The following is a 17491-nucleotide window of genomic DNA, read 5'->3' as shown; positions in this document are numbered from 1 at the left end:
GGCGGAAAAGGGGGTTTGGGGGGAGAAATAAGGGGGTTTGGGGGGGATAAGGGGGTTTGGAGGGGGGTTTGGGGGAGAAAAAGGGGGTGTGGGGGGGAAAAGGGGGGGGGAAAGGGGGTTTGGGGGGAGAAATAAGGGGGTTTGGGGGGGATAAGGGGGGAAAAGGGGGTTTGGGGGGTGGGAAAGGGGGTTTGGGGGGAAATGGGGGGAGAAAATGGGGTTTGGGGGGGGTTTGGGGGGAGAAAAGGGGGTTTGGGGGAGAAAAGGGGGTTTTTGGGGGGGGGAAGGGGGATTTGGGGGAGGAAAAGGGGTTTTGGGGGGGGGGGCACAAGGGGGTTTTGGGTCCCTATTTTGGGGTCACCCAGACCCCCCGGGTCCCTTTTTGGGGTCCCTTGGACTCTAAGGTCCCCTTTTTTGGGGTCCCCCCCGGACATCCGGGAGCCATTTTTGGGGTGGGGGTGGGGGGGCCTGTGTGTCGTGTCCCCCCCCCTTCCATGGGACGGTCCCCGGACCCCCCCGTCTCCCCCAGCGGAATTGGCGGAACCGGGACGGGCGCTGCTGCGGGAATTGCTGTGGGAACACCGGCGCCTGCAGGACCTCACCCTCCAACTTCAGGAGAAGCACCACCGCGTCTCCTTGGAGGTACTGGGAGAACTGGGAAAGGATTTGGGGGGGGGGGGGGTGTTTTCGGGTGCCCGTCATCTCTGTGGGGTTCCATCACCGTCGTCTCCGTGGGGTTCCGTAGTTGAGGTGGCCATGGGGTTCCATCACCGTCATCTCCGTGGGGTTCCGTAGTTGAGGTGGCCATGGGGTTCCATCACCGTCATCTCTATGGGGTTCCATCACCATCATCTCCATGGGGTTCCATGATCATCATCTCCATGGGGTTCCGTGGCTGATGTCACCGTGGGGTTCTGTGACCATCATCTTCATGGGGTTCCATGGTTGATGTTCCCACGGGGTTCCATGGCTGATGTCACCGTGGGGTTCCATGGCCATCATCTCCATGGGGTTCTGTGGCTGATGTCCCCGTGGGGCTCCGTGACCATCATCTCCATGGAGTTCTATGGCTGATGTCATCGTGGGGTTCTGTGACCATCATCTTCATGGGGTTCCATGGTTGATGTCCCCATGGGGTTCCATGGCTGATGTTCCCACGGGGTTCCATGGCTGATGTCCCCATGGAGCTCCATGACCATCATCTCCATGGGGTTCCGTGACTGATGTCCCCACGGGGTTCCATGACCATCATCTCCATGGGGTTCCATAGCTGAGATGTCCATGGGGTTCCATGGCCATCATCTCCATGGGGTTCCATCACCATCATCTCCACGGGGTTCCTTGACTGATGTCCCCACGGGGTTCCATGGCTGACGTCCCCGTGGGGTTCCATGGCCATCATCTCCATGGGGTTCCATAACAGAGATGTCCATGAGGTTCCATGGCCATCATCTCCATGGGATTTCATGGCCATCACCTCCATGGGGTTCCATCACCATCATCTCCATGGGGTTCCATAGCTGAGATGTCCATGGGGTTTCATGGCCATCATCTCCATGGGGTTCCATAGCTGAGATGTCCATGGGGTTTCATGGCCATCATCTCCATGGGGTTCCATCACCATCATCTCCATGGGGTTCCGTGATTGATGTCCCCGCGGGGTTCCATGACCATCATTTCCATGGGGTTCCATGACCATCATCTCCATGGGGTTCCATAACTGAGATGTCCATGAGGTTCCATGGCCATCATCTCCATGGGATTTCATGGCCATCACCTCCATGGGGTTCCATAGCTGAGATGTCCATGGGGTTTCATGGCCATCATCTCCATGGGGTTCCATCACCATCATCTCCATGGGGTTCCTTGACTGATGTCCCCACGGGTTCCATGGCTGATGTCCCCACGGGGTTCCATCACCATCATCTCCATGGGGTTCCATAGCTGAGATGTCCATGGGCTTTCGTGGCCATCATCTCCATGGGGTTCCATCACCATCATCTCCATGGGGTTCCATAGCTGAGATGTCCATGGGGTTTCATGGCCATCATCTCCATGGGGTTCCATAGCTGAGATGTCCATGGGGTTTCATGGCCATCATCTCCATGGGGTTCCATCACCATCATCTCCATGGGGTTCCGTGATTGATGTCCCCGCGGGGTTCCATGACCATCATTTCCATGGGGTTCCATGACCATCATCTCCATGGGGTTCCATAACTGAGATGTCCATGAGGTTCCATGGCCATCATCTCCATGGGATTTCATGGCCATCACCTCCATGGGGTTCCATAGCTGAGATGTCCATGGGGTTTCATGGCCATCATCTCCATGGGGTTCCATCACCATCATCTCCATGGGGTTCCTTGACTGATGTCCCCACGGGTTCCATGGCTGATGTCCCCACGGGGTTCCATCACCATCATCTCCATGGGGTTCCATAGCTGAGATGTCCATGGGCTTTCGTGGCCATCATCTCCATGGGGTTCCATCACCATCATCTCCATGGGGTTCCATAGCTGAGATGTCCATGGGGTTTCATGGCCATCATCTCCATGGGGTTCCATAGCTGAGATGTCCATGGGGTTTCATGGCCATCATCTCCATGGGGTTCCATCACCATCATCTCCATGGGGTTCCGTGATTGATGTCCCCACGGGGTTCCATGACCATCATCTCCATGGGGTTCCATGACCATCACCTCCATGGGGTTCCATCACCATCATCTCCGTGGGGTTCCATGGCTGACGTCCCCGTGGGGTTCCATCACCATCATCTCCACGGGCTTCCGTGACTGATGTTGTCCCCGTGGACCGACGTGGTTGACGTCCCCATGGGACTCTCACGGCCAAAGTCCCCACTGCTGTCCTGTGAGTGGTCCCCGCCGTGTCCCCACGTGTCCCCTCCCCCCGCAGCTGGCGGAGCTGCAGGACAAGGCCACCTCGGCCGAGACCAAAGTGCTGGAGATGGGCACCACGGTGGAGGGCCTCCAGTGGGACAGCGCCAAACTGCGCAAGCGGGAGGGACGCCTCGACCGCCACCTCGCCGAGGCCCTCGAGCAGGTGACACCCCGCCCCTCCCCCCCCTCGATGATGTCCCCAAGGGTGGCCGCCAACCTCTCCCCGTGGTGGCCCCCAACCTCCCCCGTGGTGGCCACCAACCTTCCCCGTGGTGGCCGCCACCACCTCGATGTCCCCCGACCTCCTGCCCTGCTCCGAGGGGCCCCGACGCTCCTTGAGGGCCACCACCAGTGACCTTCTGGCCCCTGAGGTCCCCTCCCGTGTCACTTGGGTGTCACTTGGGGGGGGTGTCCCCCCCCCCCCCCACCCCCCGGTGTCTTTGGGTGCATCTCGTCACTTTGGGGGGGGGACTCGGTGGCACTGGGTGTCCCCGACGTCCTCCGGTTGTCCCTGATGTCACCTGCGTGTCCCCAATGTCCCCAAGGCCTCTTATGTCCCTGGGGTGGCCCCCAGGTGTCCCCAAAGTCCCCGAGGTGCCCCCAATGTCCCCGAGGTGTCCCCAACATCTCTGGTGTCTCCAGGGTGTCCCCCGTGTCCCCCAGGTGTCCCTGCTGTCCCCAACATCTCTGGTGTCCCCAGTGTCCCTGGGGCTGTCCCCAGGGTGTCCCTGCTGTCCCCAACGTCCCCAGGGTGTCCTCAGTGTCTCTGGGGTGTCCTCAGGGTGTCCCCACCATCTCTGGTGACCTCAGGGTGTCCCCAGTGTCCCCGATGTCCCCAGGGTGTCCCCGGTGTCCCCGGTGTCCCTGGGGTGTCCATGGTGTCCCCACCATCTCTGGTGACCTCAGGGTGTCCCCAGTGTCCCCGGGGTGTCCCTGGTGTCCCCATCATCTCTGGTGACCCCAGAGTGTCCCCAGTGTCCCCGATGCCCCCATGGTGTCCCCAACATCTCTGGTGACCTCAGGGTGTACCCTGTGTCCCCGATGTCCCCAGGGTGTCCCCGGTGCCCCCGGGGTGTCCCTGCTGTCCCCAACATCTCTGGTGTCCCCAGGGTGTCCCCAGTGTCCCTGGGGTTGTCCCCAGGGTGTCCCCAGTGTCCCCGGGGTGTCCCTGGTGTCCCCATCATCTCTGGTGTCCCCAGAGTGTCCCCAGTGTCCCCGATGTCCACATGGTGTCCCCAACATCTCTGGTGACCTCAGGGTGTACCCTGTGTCCCCGATGTCCCCAGGGTGTCCCCGGTGCCCCCGGGGTGTCCCTGCTGTCCCCAACATCTCTGGTGTCCCCAGGGTGTCCCCAGTGTCCCCGGGGTGTCCTCAGTGTCCCCGGTGTCCCTGGGGTGTCCATGGTGTCCCCACCATCTCTGGTGACCTCAGGGTGTCCCCAGTGTCCCTGGGGCTGTCCCCAATGTCCCTGGGGTGTCCTCAGGGTGTCCCCACCATCTCTGGTGACCCCAGGATGTCCCCAGTGTCCCCGGTGTCCCTGGGGTGTCCCCGGGGTGTCCATGGTGTCCCCACCATCTCTGGTGACCTCAGGTTGTCCCCAGGGTGCCCCTGCTGTCCCCAACATCCCCAGGGTGTCCCTGCTGTCCCCAGGGTGTCCTCGGTATCCCCAGGGTGTCCCTGCTGTCCCCGGTGTCCCTGGGGTGTCCTCAGGGTGTCCCCACCATCTCTGGTGACCTCAGGGTGTCCCCAGTGTCCCTGGGGCTGTCCCCAGGGTGTCCCTGCTGTCCCCAACGTCCCCAGGGTGTCCTCAGTGTCTCTGGGGTGTCCTCAGGGTGTCCCCACCATCTCTGGTGACCCCAGGATGTCCCCAGTGTCCCCGATGTCCCCAGGGTGTCCCCGGTGTCCCCGGTGTCCCTGGGGTGTCCATGGTGTCCCCACCATCTCTGGTGACCTCAGGGTGTCCCCAGTGTCCCCGGGGTGTCCCTGGTGTCCCCATCATCTCTGGTGTCCCCAGAGTGTCCCCAGTGTCCCCGATGCCCCCATGGTGTCCCCAACATCTCTGGTGACCTCAGGGTGTACCCTGTGTCCCCGATGTCCCCAGGGTGTCCCCGGTGTCCCTGGGGTGTCCCTGCTGTCCCCAACATCTCTGGTGTCCCCAGAGTGTCCCCAGTGTCCCCGATGTCCCCAGGGTGTCCTCAGTGTCCCTGGGGTGTCCCTGGTGTCCCCATCATCTCTGGTGTCCCCAGAGTGTCCCCAGTGTCCCCGATGTCCCCAGGGTGTCCCCGGTGCCCCCGGGGTGTCCCTGCTGTCCCCAACATCTCTGGTGTCCCCAGGGTGTCCCCAGTGTCCCTGGGGTTGTCCCCAGGGTGTCCTCAGTGTCCCTGGGGTGTCCCTGGTGTCCCCATCATCTCTGGTGTCCCCAGAGTGTCCCCAGTGTCCCCGATGTCCCCAGGGTGTCCCCGGTGTCCCTGGGGTGTCCATGGTGTCCCCACCATCTCTGGTGTCCCCAGGGTGTCCCCAGTGTCCCTGGGGTTGTCCCCAGGGTGTCCCTGCTGTCCCCGGTGTCCCCAGGGTGTCCCCAGTGTCCCCGGGGTGTCCTCAGTGTCCCCGGTGTCCCTGGGGTGTCCATGGTGTCCCCAACATCTCTGGTGACCTCAGGGTGTCCCCAGTGTCCCTGGGGCTGTCCCCAGGGTGTCCCCAGTGTCCCCGGGGTGTCCCCGGTGTCCCCAGTGTCTCCGGGGTGTCCATGGTGTCCCCAACATCTATGGTGACCTCAGGGTGTCCCCAGTGTCCCTGGGGCTGTCCCCAGGGTGTCCCTGCTGTCCCCAACGTCCCCAGGGTGTCCTCAGTGTCTCTGGGGTGTCCTCAGGGTGTCCCCACCATCTCTGGTGACCTCAGGGTGTCCCCAGTGTCCCCGATGTCCCCAGGGTGTCCCCGGTGTCCCTGGGGTGTCCATGGTGTCCCCAACGTCTCTGGTGACCTCAGGTTGTCCCCAGGGTGCCCCTGCTGTCCCCAACATCCCCAGGGTGTCCCTGCTGTCCCCATGGTGTCCCCGGTGTCCCTGGGGTGTCCATGGTGTCCCCACCATCTCTGGTGACCTCAGGTTGTCCCCAGGGTGCCCCTGCTGTCCCCAACATCCCCAGGGTGTCCCTGCTGTCCCCAGGGTGTCCTCGGTGTCCCCGGGGTGTCCCTGCTGTCCCCGGTGTCCCTGGGGTGTCCTCAGGGTGTCCCCACCATCTCTGGTGACCTCAGGGTGTCCCCAGTGTCCCTGGGGCTGTCCCCAGGGTGTCCCTGCTGTCCCCAACGTCCCCAGGGTGTCCTCAGTGTCTCTGGGGTGTCCTCAGGGTGTCCCCACCATCTCTGGTGACCTCAGGGTGTCCCCAGTGTCCCTGGGGCTGTCCCCAGGGTGTCCCTGCTGTCCCCAACGTCCCCAGGGTGTCCTCAGTGTCTCTGGGGTGTCCTCAGGGTGTCCCCACCATCTCTGGTGACCCCAGGATGTCCCCAGTGTCCCCGATGTCCCCAGGGTGTCCCCGGTGTCCCCGGTGTCCCTGGGGTGTCCATGGTGTCCCCACCATCTCTGGTGACCTCAGGGTGTCCCCAGTGTCCCCGGGGTGTCCCTGGTGTCCCCATCATCTCTGGTGTCCCCAGAGTGTCCCCAGTGTCCCCGATGCCCCCATGGTGTCCCCAACATCTCTGGTGACCTCAGGGTGTACCCTGTGTCCCCGATGTCCCCAGGGTGTCCCCGGTGTCCCTGGGGTGTCCCTGCTGTCCCCAACATCTCTGGTGTCCCCAGAGTGTCCCCAGTGTCCCCGATGTCCCCAGGGTGTCCTCAGTGTCCCTGGGGTGTCCCTGGTGTCCCCATCATCTCTGGTGTCCCCAGAGTGTCCCCAGTGTCCCCGATGTCCCCAGGGTGTCCCCGGTGCCCCCGGGGTGTCCCTGCTGTCCCCAACATCTCTGGTGTCCCCAGGGTGTCCCCAGTGTCCCTGGGGTTGTCCCCAGGGTGTCCTCAGTGTCCCTGGGGTGTCCCTGGTGTCCCCATCATCTCTGGTGTCCCCAGAGTGTCCCCAGTGTCCCCGATGTCCCCAGGGTGTCCCCGGTGTCCCTGGGGTGTCCATGGTGTCCCCACCATCTCTGGTGTCCCCAGGGTGTCCCCAGTGTCCCTGGGGTTGTCCCCAGGGTGTCCCTGCTGTCCCCGGTGTCCCCAGGGTGTCCCCAGTGTCCCCGGGGTGTCCTCAGTGTCCCCGGTGTCCCTGGGGTGTCCATGGTGTCCCCAACATCTCTGGTGACCTCAGGGTGTCCCCAGTGTCCCTGGGGCTGTCCCCAGGGTGTCCCCAGTGTCCCCGGGGTGTCCCCGGTGTCCCCAGTGTCTCCGGGGTGTCCATGGTGTCCCCAACATCTATGGTGACCTCAGGGTGTCCCCAGTGTCCCTGGGGCTGTCCCCAGGGTGTCCCTGCTGTCCCCAACGTCCCCAGGGTGTCCTCAGTGTCTCTGGGGTGTCCTCAGGGTGTCCCCACCATCTCTGGTGACCTCAGGGTGTCCCCAGTGTCCCCGATGTCCCCAGGGTGTCCCCGGTGTCCCTGGGGTGTCCATGGTGTCCCCAACGTCTCTGGTGACCTCAGGTTGTCCCCAGGGTGCCCCTGCTGTCCCCAACATCCCCAGGGTGTCCCTGCTGTCCCCATGGTGTCCCCGGTGTCCCTGGGGTGTCCATGGTGTCCCCACCATCTCTGGTGACCTCAGGTTGTCCCCAGGGTGCCCCTGCTGTCCCCAACATCCCCAGGGTGTCCCTGCTGTCCCCAGGGTGTCCTCGGTGTCCCCGGGGTGTCCCTGCTGTCCCCGGTGTCCCTGGGGTGTCCTCAGGGTGTCCCCACCATCTCTGGTGACCTCAGGGTGTCCCCAGTGTCCCTGGGGCTGTCCCCAGGGTGTCCCTGCTGTCCCCAACGTCCCCAGGGTGTCCTCAGTGTCTCTGGGGTGTCCTCAGGGTGTCCCCACCATCTCTGGTGACCTCAGGGTGTCCCCAGTGTCCCTGGGGCTGTCCCCAGGGTGTCCCTGCTGTCCCCAACGTCCCCAGGGTGTCCTCAGTGTCTCTGGGGTGTCCTCAGGGTGTCCCCACCATCTCTGGTGACCCCAGGATGTCCCCAGTGTCCCCGATGTCCCCAGGGTGTCCCCGGTGTCCCCGGTGTCCCTGGGGTGTCCATGGTGTCCCCACCATCTCTGGTGACCTCAGGGTGTCCCCAGTGTCCCCGGGGTGTCCCTGGTGTCCCCATCATCTCTGGTGTCCCCAGAGTGTCCCCAGTGTCCCCGATGCCCCCATGGTGTCCCCAACATCTCTGGTGACCTCAGGGTGTACCCTGTGTCCCCGATGTCCCCAGGGTGTCCCCGGTGTCCCTGGGGTGTCCCTGCTGTCCCCAACATCTCTGGTGTCCCCAGAGTGTCCCCAGTGTCCCCGATGTCCCCAGGGTGTCCTCAGTGTCCCTGGGGTGTCCCTGGTGTCCCCATCATCTCTGGTGTCCCCAGAGTGTCCCCAGTGTCCCCGATGTCCCCAGGGTGTCCCCGGTGCCCCCGGGGTGTCCCTGCTGTCCCCAACATCTCTGGTGTCCCCAGGGTGTCCCCAGTGTCCCTGGGGTTGTCCCCAGGGTGTCCTCAGTGTCCCTGGGGTGTCCCTGGTGTCCCCACCATCTCTGGTGTCCCCAGGGTGTCCCCAGTGTCCCTGGGGTTGTCCCCAGGGTGTCCCTGCTGTCCCCGGTGTCCCCAGGGTGTCCCCAGTGTCCCCGGGGTGTCCTCAGTGTCCCCGGTGTCCCTGGGGTGTCCATGGTGTCCCCAACATCTCTGGTGACCTCAGGGTGTCCCCAGTGTCCCTGGGGCTGTCCCCAGGGTGTCCCCAGTGTCCCCGGGGTGTCCCCGGTGTCCCCAGTGTCTCCGGGGTGTCCATGGTGTCCCCAACATCTATGGTGACCTCAGGGTGTCCCCAGTGTCCCTGGGGCTGTCCCCAGGGTGTCCCTGCTGTCCCCAACGTCCCCAGGGTGTCCTCAGTGTCTCTGGGGTGTCCTCAGGGTGTCCCCACCATCTCTGGTGACCTCAGGGTGTCCCCAGTGTCCCCGATGTCCCCAGGGTGTCCCCGGTGTCCCTGGGGTGTCCATGGTGTCCCCACCATCTCTGGTGACCTCAGGATGTCCCCAGTGTCCCTGGGGTTGTCCCCAGGGTGTCCCTGCTGTCCCCGGTGTCCCTGGGGTGTCCTCAGGGTGTCCCCAACACCTCTGGTGACCTCAGGGTGTCCCCAGTGTACCTGGGGCTGTCCCCAGGGTGTCCCTGCTGTCCCCAACGTCCCCAGGGTGTCCTCAGTGTCTCTGGGGTGTCCTCAGGTTGTCCCCACCATCTCTGGTGACCCCAGGATGTCCCCAGTGTCCCCGATGTCCCCAGGGTGTCCCCGGTGCCCCCGGGGTGTCCCTGCTGTCCCCAACATCTCTGGTGTCCCCATGGTGTCCCCAGGGTGCCCCTGCTGTCGCCAACATCCCCAGGGTGTCCCTGCTGTCCCCAGGGTGTCCTCGGTGTCCCCAGGGTGTCCCTGCTGTCCCCGGTGTCCCTGGGGTGTCCTCAGGGTGTCCCCACCATCTCTGGTGACCTCAGGGTGTCCCCAGTGTCCCTGGGGCTGTCCCCAGGGTGTCCCTGCTGTCCCCAACGTCCCCAGGGTGTCCTCAGTGTTTCTGGGGTGTCCTCAGGGTGTCCCCACCATCTCTGGTGACCTCAGGGTGTCCCCAGTGTCCCCGATGTCCCCAGGGTGTCCCCGGTGTCCCTGGGGTGTCCATGGTGTCCCCACCATCTCTGGTGACCCCAGGGTGTACCCTGTGTCCCCGATGTCCCCAGGGTGTCCCCAGTGTCCCCAGGGTGACCATGGTGTCCCCAACATCTCTGGTGACCTCAGGGTGTCCCCAGTGTCCCCGGGGTGTCCATGGTGTCCCCACCATCTCTGGTGACCTCAGGGTGTCCCCAGTGTCCCTGGGGCTGTCCCCAGTGTGTCCCTGCTGTCCCCAACGTCCCCAGGGTGTCCTCAGTGTCTTTGGGGTGTCCTCAGGGTGTCCCCACCATCTCTGGTGACCCCAGGGTGTCCCCAGTGTCCCTGGGGTTGTCCCCAGGGTGTCCCTGCTGTCCCCGGTGTCCCCAGGGTGTCCCCGGTGTCCCCAGTGTCTCCGGGGTGTCCATGGTGTCCCCACCATCTCTGGTGACCTCAGGGTGTCCCCAGTGTCCCTGGGGCTGTCCCCAGGGTGTCCCCAGTGTCCCCGGGGTGTCCATGGTGACCCCACCATCTCTGGTGACCCCCGGGTGTCCCTGCTGTCCCCCACTGTCCCTGTGGTGTCCCCGAAGCCCCCGCTCTCCCTGGGGTGCCCCTGATGTCCCCGGAGTGTCCTTAACGTCCCCAACGTGTCCCCAGCTGACCTCGGGCTCCTACGGCTCCGGCAGCTCCGGGGGGTTCCAGGGGGGGCAGATCACCCTCAGCATGCAGAAGGTATTGGGGGCACTGGGGGGGCACTGGGGGGCGGTTGGGGGACATTTGGGGGTGTTGGGGGGACCCCGGGAGGGGTTTGGGGGGGACCTGATGGGATTTGGGGACATTCTGGGGGGGGCGGGGGACCCTGGGAGGGGTTTAAGGGACACCTGAGGGGGTTTGGGGACATTTTGGGGGGGTCGGGGGGGACCCTGGGAGGGGTTTGAGGGGCACCTGATGGGATTTGGGGACATTTTGGGGGTTCGGGGGGAGTTTGGGGGACCCTGAGAGGGGTTTGGGGGGCACCTGAGGGGGTTTGGGGACATTTCGGGGGGACCCTGGGAGAGGTTTGGGGGGCACCTGATGGGATTTGGGGACATTTTGGGGGGGTCGGGGGGAGTTTGGGGGACCCTGGGAGGGGTTTGGGGGGACCTGATGGGATTTGGGGACATTTCGGGGGGGGCGGGGGACCCTGAGAGGGGTTTGGGGGGCACCTGAGGGGGTTTGGGGACATTTTGGGGGGGTCGGGGGGACCCTGGGAGGGGTTTAAGGGGCACCTGAGGGGGTTTGGGGACATTTTGGGGGGGTCGGGGGGGACCCTGGGAGGGGTTTGGGGGGGACCTGATGGGATTTGGGGACATTTTGGGGGGGTCGGGGGGAGTTTGGGGGGACCTGAGGGGGTTTGGTGACATTTTGGGGGGGTCGGAGGGACCTTGGGAGGGGTTTGGGGGGGACCTGATGGGATTTGGGGACATTTTGGGGGGGTGGGGGACCCTGGGAGGGGTTTAAGGGGCACCTGAGGGGGTTTGGGGACATTTGGGGGGGGTCGGGGGGACCCTGTGAGGGGTTTTGGGGGGCACCTGATGGGATCTGGGGACATTTTGGGGGGGTCGGGGGGAGTTTGGGGGACTCTGGGAGGAGTTTGGGGGGCACCTGAGGGGGTTTGGGGACATTTTGGGGGGGTCGGGGGGAACCTGGGAGGGGTTTTGGGGGGCACCTGATGGAATTTGGGGACATTTTGGGGGTTCGGGGGGAGTTTGGGGGACCCTGAGAGGGGGTTGGGGGGCACCTGAGGGGGTTTGGGGACATTTTGGGGGGGTCGGAGGGAGTTTGGGGGACTCTGGGAGGAGTTTGGGGGGGACCTGATGGGATTTGGGGACATTTTGGGGGGGTCGGGGGGAGTTTGGGGGACTCTGGGAGGAGTTTGGGGGGGACCTGATGGGATTTGGGGACATTTTGGGGGGGTCGGGGAGACCCTGGGAGGGGTTTTGGGGGGCACCTGATGGGATTTGGGGATATTTTGGGGGGGTCGGAGGGACCTTGGGAGGGGTTTGGGGGGCACCTGATGGGATTTGGGGACATTTTGGGGGGGTCGCAGGGACCCTGGGAGGGGTTTGGGGGGCACCTGATGGGATTTGGGGATATTTTGGGGGGGTCGCAGGGACCTTGGGAGGGGTTTGGGGGGCACCTGATGGGATTTGGGGACATTTTGGGGGGGTCGGGGGGAGTTTGGGGGACCCTGAGAGGGGTTTGGGGGGGACCTGATGGGATTTGGGGACATTTTGGGGGGGTCGGGGAGACCCTGGGAGGGGTTTTGGGGGGCACCTGATGGGATTTGGGGATATTTTGGGGGGGTCGGGGGGAGTTTGGGGGACCCTGGGAGGGGTTTGGGGGACCCCTGGGGGGGTTGAGGACATCTGGGGGGGGTTTGGGGGACCCCTGGGGGGATTTGGGGGACCCCTGGGGGGGTTGAGGACATCTGGGGGGGGTTTGGGGGACCCTGGGAGGGGTCCGGGGGGGTGGATTTTGGGGAGCGCTGGGGGGGGGGGGGGGGGTTGGGAAGGTCCTGAGGGTCTTTGGGGGACCTCGGAGGGGGGGGGGGGGCGGGTTGGGGGTGACCCCAGGATTTTGGGGGACCCCTCCCAGTTTGAGATGCTGAACGCGGAACTGGAGGGGAACCAGGAACTGGCCAACAGCCGCATGGCGGAGCTGGAGAAGCTGCAGCAGGAGCTCCAGCAGGCCGTGCGCGGGCACGAGCGCCTCAAGGTGACACGGGGACATCGGGGACCCAGGGGGGGTCGGGGACATCGGGGACGTCATGGAGGTTGGGGACATCAGGGACGTGGGGGACGTGAAGGACTTGGAGGGTGTCAGAGGTGTAGGGGACGTGGATGTTGGGGACACAGGAGTGTAGGGGACATCAGGGACGTTGGGGACATGGAGGACGTAGGGGACATCAGTGATGTTGGGGACATGGGGTCATAGGGGACATTGTGGACGTTGGGGACATGGGGGTCGTAGGGGACATTGTGGACATTGGGGACATGGGGGTCGTAGGGGACGTCATGGATGTTGGGGACATGGGGACATAGGGGACATCATGGACGTTGGGGACATGGGGATGTAGGGGACATCGTGGACGTTGGGGACATGGGGGTCATAGGGGACATGATGGACGTTGGGGACATGGGGGATTTAGGGGACGTCATGGAGGTTGGGGACATCAGGGACGTGGGGGACATGAAGGACTTGGAGGGTGTCAGAGGTGTAGGGGACGTGGATGTTGGGGACACGGGAGTGTAGGGGACATCGTGGACGTTGGGGACATGGGGGATGTAGGGGACATCAGTGATGTTGGGGACATGGGGACGTTGGGGACGTGGGGACGTGGGGGACATCATGGACGTTGGGGACGTGGGGGGTGTAGGGGATATCGTGGACAATGGGGACATGGGGGACATTATGGACATTGGAGATATGGGGGTGTAGGGGACATTGTGGACGTTGGTGACATGGAGCACGTAGGGGACGTCATGGATGTTGGGGACATGGGGACATAGGGGACATTGTGGACGTTGGGGACATGGGGGTCGTAGGGGACATCGTGGACGTTGGGGACATGGGGACATAGGGGACATCGTGGACGTTGGGGACATGGGGGTCGTAGGGGACATCGTGGACGTTGGGGACATGGGGGTCGTAGGGGACATCATGGACCACGGGGACATAGGGGACATGATGGACCTTGGGGACATGGGGGATTTAGGGGACGTCATAGACGTTGGGGACATGAAGGACTTGGAGGGTGTCAGAGGTGTAGGGGACGTGGATGTTGGGGACACGGCAGTGTAGGGGACATCAGGGACGTTGGGGACATGGAGGACGTAGGGGACATCAGTGATGTTGGGGACATGGGGTCATAGGGGACATTGTGGACGTTGGGGACATGGGGGTCGTAGGGGACATTGTGGACGTTGGGGACATGGAGGACGTAGGGGACATCGTGGACGTTGGGGACATGGAGGACGTAGGGGACATCGTGGACGTTGGGGACATGGGGGTCGTAGGGGACATTGTGGACGTTGGGGACATGGAGGACGTAGGGGACATCAGGGATGTTGGGGACATGGGGACGTAGGGGACATCGTGGACGTTGGGGACATGGGGACGTAGGGGACATTGTGGACGTTGGGGACATGGGGGGTGTAGGGGATGACATGGACGTTGGGGACATGGGGACATTGTGGACGTTGGGGACATGCAGAATGTAGGGGACATCACGGATGTTGGGGACATGGGGGGTCGTAGGGGACATCAGAGACATTGGGGACATGGGGGTCGTAGGGGACATCGTGGACAGGGGGCCGCTGGGCATGTGGGTGGCACCAGGGGCCGCAGAGGGATGTTGGGGACAATGGGGACAACGGGAGCGTGGGGGGACATCAGGGACAGGGGGGAGGGGGAGGACAGCGGCCCCACCTGGCACCGTGAAGGAGGTGGTTGGGGACGCTGTGGGGACACCGTTGGTGGCAGGAGGTCACCCCCCATGACGCAGCGCAGCCCCAGGGTCGCAAAAAGGGGACAATGGGGGACGGGGACGGGGGGGGACAACGACCTAACGGGACAACGAGGACACCCGGGGGGCTGACGATGGAGGAGGGGGGGGGGGGGGGAGGGGACGCGTTGGGGACGCGGCTGGGGACTGTCCCCGCAGGTGGCCCTGCGCTCGCTGCCGGAGGAGGCGGTGAAGGAGACGCTGGAGTACAAGGTGCTGCAGTCCCAGTTCTCCCTCCTCTACCACGAGAGCCTCCAGGTGAAGACGCAACTGGACGAGGCCCGCGCCCTCCTCCTGGCCACCAAAAACAGCCACCTGCGCCACATCGAGCACATGGAGGTGAGGGGACGCGTCCCCTGAGGTGGCCTTGGTTGTCCCCAAGGCTCCTGGGGGTTTTGCGGGGGCTCCCGGTGGTCCTAGGGGTCATGGCACCTCGTGGCGTCCAACTGTTGGCCGTCCAAGATGGCCGCCGCCATCATGTTGAGAACGTGGAGGTGGGTCATGGGGCCACCAAGGGTCCTCGGGGTGTCCTGTTGGCCCTGGGGCTCATGGGACGTCATGGCACGTCATGGTGTCCAACAGTTGGCTGTCCAAGATGGCCGCCGCCATCATGTTGAGAACGTGGAGGTGGGTCTTGGTGTCCCCAAGGTGTCCCCAAGGGTCCTCGGGGTGTCCCGTTGGCCCTGGGGGTCATGGGATGTCATGGCATGTCATGGCGTCCAACTGTTGGCCGTCCAAGATGGCCGCCGCCATCATGTTGAGAACATGGAGGTGGGTCTTGGTGTCCCCAAGGTGTCCCCAAGGGTCCTCGGGGTGTCCCGTTGGCCCTGGTGCTCATGGGACGTCATGGCGTCCAACTGTTGGCCGTCCAAGATGGCCGCCGCCATCATGTTGAGAACACGGAGGTGGGTCATGGGGCCACCAAGGGGTCCCCGGGGCTCCCCGGGGGGTCCTGGGGGGGGGGGGACACAGGGGGTGTCATGGCGTCCAGCGCCCGCCCACCCACCGTGTCCTCCACGTCCTCCATGTTCTCCGTGTCCCTCCGTGTTGTCCGTGTCCCTCCGTGTTCTCCGTGTTCTCCATGTCCTTCCATGTCCCTCCGTGTTCTCCGTGTTCTCCGTGTCCCTCCATGTTCTCCGTGTCCCTCCATGTTCTCCGTGTCCCTCCGTGTTCTCCGTGTCCCTCCATGTTCTCCGTGTTCTCCATGTCCTTCCATGTCCCTCCGTGTTCTCCGTGTTCTCTGTGTCCCTCCATGTTCTCCGTGTCCCTCCGTGTTCTCCGTGTCCCCCATGTTCTCCATGTTCTCCATGTCCTTCCATGTCCCTCCATGTTCTCCGTGTTCTACGTGTCCCTCCGTGTTCTCCATGTTCTCCGTGTTCTCCATGTCCCTCCATGTCCTTCCATGTCCCTCCGTGTTCTCTGTGTTCTCCATGTCCTTCCATGTCCCTCCATGTTCTCCGTGTCCATCCGTGTTCTCCATGTCCCTCCATGTTCTCCGTGTTCTTCATGTCCTTCCATGTTCTCTGTGTTCTTCATGTCCCTCCGTGTTCTCCGTGTTCTCCATGTCCCTCCATGTTCTCCATGTCCCTCCGTGTTCTCCGTGTCCCCGATGTTCTCAGTGTTCTCCATGTCCTTCCATGTCCCTCCATGTTCTCCATGTCCATCCGTGTTCTCCATGTCCCTCCGTGTTCTCTGTGTTCTCCATGTCCTTCCATGTCCCTCCATGTTCTCCGTGTCCATCCGTGTTCTCCATGTCCCTCCATGTTCTCCATGTTCTTCATGTCCCTCCGTGTTCTCCGTGTTCTCCATGTCCCTCCATGTTCTTCGTGTCCCCCATGTTCTCCATGTTCTCCATGTCCCTCCATGTTCTCCGTGTTCTACGTGTCCCTCCATGTTCTCCATGTCCCTCCGTGTCCCTCTGTGTTCTCCGTGTCCCTCCGTGTACTTCATGTTCTCCGTGTCCCTCCGTGTTGTCCGTGTCCCCCATGTTCTCCATGTTCTCCATGTCCCTCCGTGTTCTCCATGTTCTCCGTGTCCCTCCATGTCCCTCCGTGTCCCTCTGTGTTCTCCGTGTCCCTCCATGTTCCTCCGTGTTCTCCATGTCCCTCCATGTCCCTCCATGTTCTCCGTGTCCTTCCATGTCCCTCCGTGTTCTCCGTGTTCTCCGTGTCCCTCCGTGTTGTCCGTGTTCTCCGTGTCCCTCCACGTCCTCCATGTTCTCCATGTCCCTCCGTGTTCTCCATGTCCCTCCATGTTCTCCGTGTTCTCCATGTCCTTCCATGTCCCTCCACGTTCTCCACGTCCCTCCACCTTCTCCGTGTTCACCGTGTTCTCCACGTCCCTCCTGTCCCTCCACGGCCCTCACGTTCTCCGTCTTCTCCGTGTTCCCCGTGTCCCCGTGGGGCAGAGCGACGAGCTGGGGGTGCAGAAGCGGCTGCGGACGGAGGTCATCCAGTTGGAGGACACGCTGGCCCAGGTGCGCAAGGAGTACGAGATGCTGCGCATTGAGTTCGAGCAGAACCTGGCGGCCAACGAGCAGGCGGGTGAGCCCCACGGCGCGACCCACGGCGCGACCCACGGCCCCCCGGAGGACCCGCTGGGGGTGGGGGACGTAGAGCCGGGGAGAGAGGGGCTGTAGAAGGGTGGGCTTGGCCGGGGTGGGCCTCCAAGGTCTCTATGGTGGGTTGGACGCTCTGGGATGGGCCTCCTGGATCTCTATGGTGGGATGGGCCTCCGAGGTCTCTGTGGTGGGTTGGACGCTCTGGGATTGGCCTCCGAGGTCTCTGTGGTGGGTTGGACCCTCTGGGATGGGCCTCCAAGATCTTTTTGGTGGGTTGGACGCTCTGGGATGGGCCTCCGAGATCTTTGTGGTGGGATGGGTTCTCTGGGATGGTCCTCCAAGGTCTCTATGGTGGGTTGGACGCTCTGGGATGGGCCTCCTGGATCTCTATGGTGGGATGGGCCTCCGAGGTCTCTATGGTGGGTTGGGCGCTCTGGGATGGGCCTCCTGGATCTCTGTGGTGGGTTGGGTTCTCTGGGATGGGCCTCCGAGGTCTCTATGGTGGGTTGGACGCTCTGGGATGGGCCTCCTGGATCTCTATGGTGGGATGGGCCTCCAAGGACTCTGTGGTGGGATGGGCCTCCGAGGTCTCTATGGTGGGTTGGACGCTCTGGGATGGGCCTCCTGGATCTCTGTGGTGGGATGGTCCTCCAAGGTCTCTATGGTGGGTTGGACGCTCTGGGATGGGCCTCCTGGATCTCTATGGTGGGATGGGCCT

At 63.6% G+C, this 17491-nt stretch overlaps 1 protein-coding gene across 1 annotated transcript in view; it reads left to right on the top strand.

The window, feature by feature from the left end:
* Positions 1 to 529: 529 nt before the first annotated feature.
* RNF40 (ring finger protein 40) overlaps positions 530 to 17491 on the top strand; it is a gene marked incomplete at its 5' end in the record, with an annotated part of 38784 nt that continues 21822 nt past the window's right edge. Inside the window, 6 exons of the mRNA XM_082500757.1 lie at positions 530 to 642; positions 2915 to 3061; positions 10325 to 10399; positions 12305 to 12424; positions 14373 to 14552; positions 16621 to 16756. Coding sequence (XP_082356883.1) covers positions 530 to 642; positions 2915 to 3061; positions 10325 to 10399; positions 12305 to 12424; positions 14373 to 14552; positions 16621 to 16756 — 771 coding nt within the window. The remainder of the gene's footprint in view (positions 643 to 2914; positions 3062 to 10324; positions 10400 to 12304; positions 12425 to 14372; positions 14553 to 16620; positions 16757 to 17491) is intronic.

This window comes from Vanellus vanellus (genome assembly GCF_965231255.1).
Source record: "Vanellus vanellus genome assembly, contig: HAP1_SCAFFOLD_1026, whole genome shotgun sequence".
NCBI lineage: Eukaryota > Metazoa > Chordata > Aves > Charadriiformes > Charadriidae > Vanellus > Vanellus vanellus.
Note: the sequence above shows the minus strand (reverse complement) of the source record. Positions and strands in the feature narration are given on the sequence as shown.